Raw genomic sequence first — 6,000 nt, forward strand, 5'->3', positions numbered from 1 at the left:
GCTCTAGTTTTCTCCCAGTTATTTTCCACCACTACAGCAGCAGGCAGTCTAACCATAATCCAGGTAACCTAAGTAAAGCAGAGAAAGTCAATACACTTGAGACATTAATCTGTTCTCACTCACCGATATTATCAATAATACACGTATTTTATTGAACAGATGAACATCTTAAGGAGCTCACAAACTTCAGAAATACTTCACTTTCTTCAAACGAGGACTGGTTTTCCTTTCCCAGTAAGAAGTAGGGAAGGAAAAAAATGCTACCAACTAATTTGCCATTTACAACTTTTTTCCTGCATAAAACTTCAGACAGAGCACCCCCAAGGGGAAGTCAGATTTTTTCATTTGTCTGTTCTCTGCTTTCCTCTTTTTCAGAGAGAGGAAAAGAGATTTTCACACCTGCTCGTGACAAAACCTGTTTTTAACTTCATTCAAAAGAAAGCTTATTAAGAAAAGTTCAAAACATAAAAAACAAAAATGGAGTTCAAACTTAGCAAAGTACTAACTACTGCTAGATGTGTGATACTTAGTGGGGACAACATCAACTACTTCAGCTAAATATAGAAGATTTAACCACTTGATCAATGCTGTTTTTAATGGTACTACGTCACCACACATCTGAAGTACTAGTACATAGTACATACACAGATATATCCTGTACACATATATTTTTATGTATATATTCATCTCCAGGCTTTGCAAGCTACAGTCTCTCAACTTCAAGGAAGACATAAATGTTATCCTATCAGCAAAAAAGGTGGCAGCACGTCAGTTCCATTTCTGAAAAGCAGACAGCAGAGTACTGCAGGAGCTCTCAGTTCCAAGGTGTCAGAAGTCAGGCAACGAAGGGAAAAGACCAGCATGGCTGAGTCGAGACCTGCTGGTCAAACTAAAGAGCGAGAGGGAACTGCACAGGCAGTGGAAGCAGGGACAGGTATCTTGGGAGAAGTATAGGGATGCTGCCCGGTTGTGTAGGGATGAGGTCAGGAAGGCCAAGGCAAAGCTGGAGCTGAACTTGGCAAGGAATGCTAAGAGTGACAAGAAAGGCTTCTACAGGTATGTCAGCCAGAAAAGGAAGGTTAAAGAAAGTGCACCCTCCTGATGAGCAAGAATGGCAAACTCATATCAACAGATGAGGAGAAGGCTGAGGTACTCAACAACTTTACTGTCTCAGTCTGCACTGGCAACCTCCCTCCTCGCCCCTCCCCGGTAGATGGACTGCAAGAGGATCAAAGCCCTTCCCACAGTAACGGAACACCAGGTTCATGACCACCTGAGGAACCTGAACATACATAAATCTATGGGACCTGATGAGATGCATTCCAGAGTCCTGAGGGAACTGGCTGATCTCATTGCCAAGCCACTCTCCAGGTCAAAGGTCACGGCAGTCAGGCAAAGTCCCTGGTGGCTGGAAGAAGGGAAACATTGGGCCCATTTTTATAAAGGGTAGAAAGGAGGACCCTGGGAACTACAAACCTGTCAGCCTCACCTCTGTGCCTGGGAAGATCATGGAGCAGATCCTCCTAGAAGCTATGCTAAGGCACACGGGGGACAGGGAGGTGATTCGAGACAGCCAGCATGGCTTCACCAAGCACAAGTCCTGCCTCACCAACCTAGTGGCTTTCTATGATGGAGTGACTAGATCAGTGCACAAGGGAAGAGCTACGGATGTGATGTGTCCAGACTTCTGTAAAGCCTCCAACACAGTCCCCCACCACATCCTTCTCTCTAAATTGGAGAGCCATTGATTTGATGGGTGGACTGTTTGGTGGCAAAGGAATTGGTCGGAAGGTCGCAGCCAGAGGGCAGTGGTCAATGGCTCGATGTCCAAATGGACACCAGTGACAAGCGGTGTCCCTCACGGGTCCGTACTGGGACCGGTGCTGTTTAACATTCTCATCAGTGACCTAGACAGTGAGATCGAGTGCACCCTCACCAAGACTGCAGATGACACCAAGCTGAGTGGTGTGGTTAACACACCTGAGGGACAGGATGCCATGCAGAGGGACCTCAGCAAGCTGGAGAAATGGGCGTGTGTGAACCTCATGAGGTTCAACAAGGCAAGTGCAAGGTCCTGCACGTGGGTCGGGGCAGCCCCCACTATCAGTACAGGCTGAGGGATGAAGGGACTGAGAGCAGCCCTGCCAAGAACGACTTGGGGGTACCGGGGGATGAAAAGCTGGACATCAGCCACCAATGTGCACTCGCAGCCCAGAAGACCAACCATATCCTGGGCTGCACCAAATGCAGCGTGGCCAGCAGGTCGAGGGAGGGGATTCTGCCCCCCTGCTCTGCTCTGGTGAGAGCCCACCTCAAATCCTGTGTCCAGCTCTGGGGCCCCCAGCACAAGAAGGACATGGAGCTATTGGAGTGGGTCCAGAGGAGGGTCACAAAGATGATCTGAGGCTGGAGCACCTCTCCTAGGAGTAAAGACTGAGAGAGTTGGGGCTGTTCAGCCCAGAGAAGAAAAGGCTGCAGAAAGACCTTATAGCAGCCTTTCAGTACCTGAAGGGGCCTATAGGAAAGATCGGGAAAATATTTTCAGCAGGGCTTGCTGCGACAGGACAGGAAGCAATGGCTTTAAACTAAGGGAGGGTAGATTTAGACTGGATATAAGGAAGACTGATGAGGGTGGTGAAACACTGGCACAGATTGCCCAGAGAAGCAGTGGAGGCCTCATCCCTGGAAACGTTCAAGGCCAGGTTGGATGCGGCTCTGAGCAACCTGATCGAGTTGGAGATGTCCCTGCTCACTGCAGAGGGGTTGGGCTAGATGAACTCTAAAGGTCCCTTCCAACCCAAAGCATTCTCTATACTGACATGGCAACTACAACATCCTTGTGCTTCCATGTTACAAAAAGCTAAATTCATTTGGCACGGAAATAACAGAGTGGCTACACGAGAAGTCTTAAAAACGTTGCCATTTTACATAGCTTAATGTTAGTTTATCCAGTCTATAAAGGGGAAGAGGAAACATGCAATATGCAATGAGTGTTTTTTTAAAAAAAAGAGTCTCATTCCTAAATTTCTCTATCAGCCAAAATAGTGATAAGGGAAACTCTGTAGTGTCCTTTGACCCACATTGACTTCAATAGGATAAAATGATCACTATACACTTCTGCTAACACATTTTAAAACTCTGGTACAGAAAGATGGGATGCGAGAAAACTACCAACCTTCAACATGTCCCCTTCTTACTTGCTTGGCAAAACTAGGAAGCACACAGTGCAGCAGGATCACCCCACACTTGGGAAGTCACTGAAGGGAGATTCTAGTGCCTAGAAATGGTTCCACAACTGTGCAAGGGAGACACCCAGACTCTATATTAACTGAAATACTCTCTGTCTTCCTACTTGGCATCGAGACAAGACATCACTACCGCGCAAGCCTCAGGCTATTCAGACCATTTTCCCCACTATTTTTTTTTCTGAAAGTATCTCTGCCCAGTAAGATTTGGCTCCTGCTTACTTTGGCCTTCCATCTCTTCAAAGCCCATCATCATAACCTCATACTTTTTCCATACTCTGTCCTTCTTTTACACTTTTCTTTCCATACAGTTACCCCCCTCTCCTTAAACTTCAAAACAACCCATGTCATCTTGATGTGCCATTTACTATTTTATCATTCACTCTGCCTACAAGTTACAAGAACCAGCAACTTACTGCACAAGTACCAAACACAGCACATAAGCAGATTTTGAACAAAATGCCTCAGGATTAGCAGAGATCTCCAAGTCACAACTCTACCAAAGCACCCACGAGTGGGAGCCTCCTAGTTCTCGGCTACCACTACAGCCAAGCATAACTAAGCAAGTAATATCCTGGCTCCACGAAAACAGGCTGTCCCATGGTTGATCAAGTTATTACTACTCAATGACCAGAGTGTTGTAATGGAGGTGTAGCGACACTTTCAGAAAGACAGGCCAGAAAGAGAAGGAGGCAGAGTTGCTTTTATGTCTAATTTAAGGAAAAGCTGAGGGCTGGGACAGTTTAACCTAAAGAAGAGAAGGCTAGGGAGTGTGGGTGGTGTCACAAACGTATAAAAATATCTGAAGAGAAGGTGTAAAAAAGACTGACCCTGGCTCACTCTTTTCAAAGGTGTAAGCACATAAACACATTATACTGTGTGCTTATAAGTGATTCTGTATGTTTATAACTATCTGAAGGGTGGGTGTCAGGAGGATGGAGCCAAACTCTTTTCACTGGTGCCCAGTGACAGGACAAGGGGCAATGGGCACAAACTGAGGCACAGGAAGTTCCGTCTGAACATGAGGAAGAACTTCTTCCCTCTGAGGGTGACAGAGCACTGGAACAGGCTGCCCAGGGAGGTTGTGGAGTCTCCTTCTCTGGAGATATTCAAGACCCGCCTGGACAAGGTCCTGTGCAGCCTGCTGTAGGTGACCCTGCTTCGGCAGGGGGGTTGGACTAGATGACCCACAGAGGTCCCTTCCAACCCCTACCATTCTGTGATTCTGTGAATGAAACACCAAGAGACTCAACACCACTACAAGTGGCAAAACACATGAATTCAGGTGGCTATCACTCAAAAAAAAAAGTTCGCGGTTGCCTTCTGCCGCTCCCGGCAGCGCAGCCCAGCTCCCCTCGGGGCAGAAGGGGCTCTCCCCAGGGCGTCCCCCTCCTCCAGCTGCCGCCAGCGGGTGAGAGGCCGCGGCCAGGGCCGCCCTCCGTAGCCCACCGACGCCGCGCAAGGCGAGGCCTCCCCAACACCCGTCCCGGGGAGGTGAGGGGACTCAACGGCCACCGGAGTAAACGCCAGGCCGGGCACCCCACCTGATCCAGCAGCCGCTGCTCCGTGCGCTCCGCCAAGCCCCGCTCGCTCTCAAACCCGGACGCCATTTCCAATCGCCGCCGGAAACTGAGAGTCATGATGCAAACCCCGCCGTACGGCGAGGCCGGGGGAATGTCGTAAATAGCGTCCCTGGCAACGGCGAGCGGGGCGGGGCGCTTCCTTCGCTTCGCCCCGCCCCCGCCCGGCCCCGCTCCGGGCGGAGCGGAGCCGGGCGGGGGCGGGGCGGAGCGAGGGTGGCTCCTCCCAAGGGTGACGCCCCCTTTGCGGGCGGTTCGGTGGCGCGGTGCAGTTGTGGACCTTCAACACCCAGCTAGCCCAGCCCTCCCGCGGTGAGAAGGGACATCTGCAGCCGGAGCAGGTTGCTCAGAGCCCCGTCCGACCTGGCCTTGGATGTTTCCAGGGATGGGGCATCTGCCACCTCTCTGGGCAACCTGTGCCGGTGTTTCACCACCCTCATCGCAAAAAAATTCGTTATCTAGCGTAAATCTGCCCTCGTTTAGTTTAAAACCATTAATCCTTGTCCTATCGCATCAGGCTGGCTTGGTTTGGCTTGGATGAATGCCAGGTGCCCACCAAAACCGCTCTGTCACTGCCTCTCCTCAGCTGGACAGGGGAGAGGAAATATGATGAAAGGCTCAAGGATCGAGACAAGGACAGGGAGAGATCACTCACAAGTTACCATCACAGGCAAAACAGACTGAACTTGGGGAGAAAAGGGAGTTGAATACATCACCAGTCAAATCAGAGTGGGATAATGGAAAATAAAACCAAATCTTAAAACACCCTCCCCCCACCCCTCCCTTCTTCCCAGGCACAACTTCACTCCCGTTTCTCTCCCTCCTCCCCCCGAGCAGCACAGGGGGACGGGGAATGGGGGTTGTGGTCAGTTCATCACACGTTGTCTCTGCTGCTCCTTCCTCTGCACAGGGAGAACTCCTTACACTCTGCCCCTGATTCAGCATGGGATCCATCCCACGGGAGACAGTGCTCTACAGACTTCTCCAACGTGAGTCCTTCCCACGGGCTGCAGCTCTTCACAAACTGCCCCAGCGTGGGTCCCTCCCACGGAAGCGCAGTCCTTCAGGAACAGGCTGCTCCAGTGTGGGACCCCCACGGGCTCACGAGTCCTGCCAGCAGACCTGCTCTGGCGTGGGCTCCTCTCTCCATGGATCCGCAGGTCCTGCCAGGAGCC

At 50.5% G+C, this 6,000-nt stretch overlaps 1 protein-coding gene across 2 annotated transcripts in view; it reads right to left on the reverse strand.

The window, feature by feature from the left end:
• CWF19L2 (CWF19 like cell cycle control factor 2) overlaps nucleotides 1–4,863 on the reverse strand; it is a 97,459-nt gene extending 92,596 nt beyond the window's left edge. Inside the window, exon 1 of one of the 2 annotated variants that reach the window (XM_075418279.1) lies at nucleotides 4,790–4,863. In XM_075418279.1, the coding sequence (XP_075274394.1) occupies nucleotides 4,790–4,855 (66 nt within the window). In that variant the 5' untranslated portion in view covers nucleotides 4,856–4,863. The remainder of the gene's footprint in view (nucleotides 1–4,789) is intronic. The other variant, XM_075418271.1, reaches the window with a different exon arrangement.
• Nucleotides 4,864–6,000: the final 1,137 nt, after the last annotated feature.

This window comes from Opisthocomus hoazin, chromosome 1 (genome assembly GCF_030867145.1).
Source record: "Opisthocomus hoazin isolate bOpiHoa1 chromosome 1, bOpiHoa1.hap1, whole genome shotgun sequence".
Lineage (NCBI taxonomy): Eukaryota > Metazoa > Chordata > Aves > Opisthocomiformes > Opisthocomidae > Opisthocomus > Opisthocomus hoazin.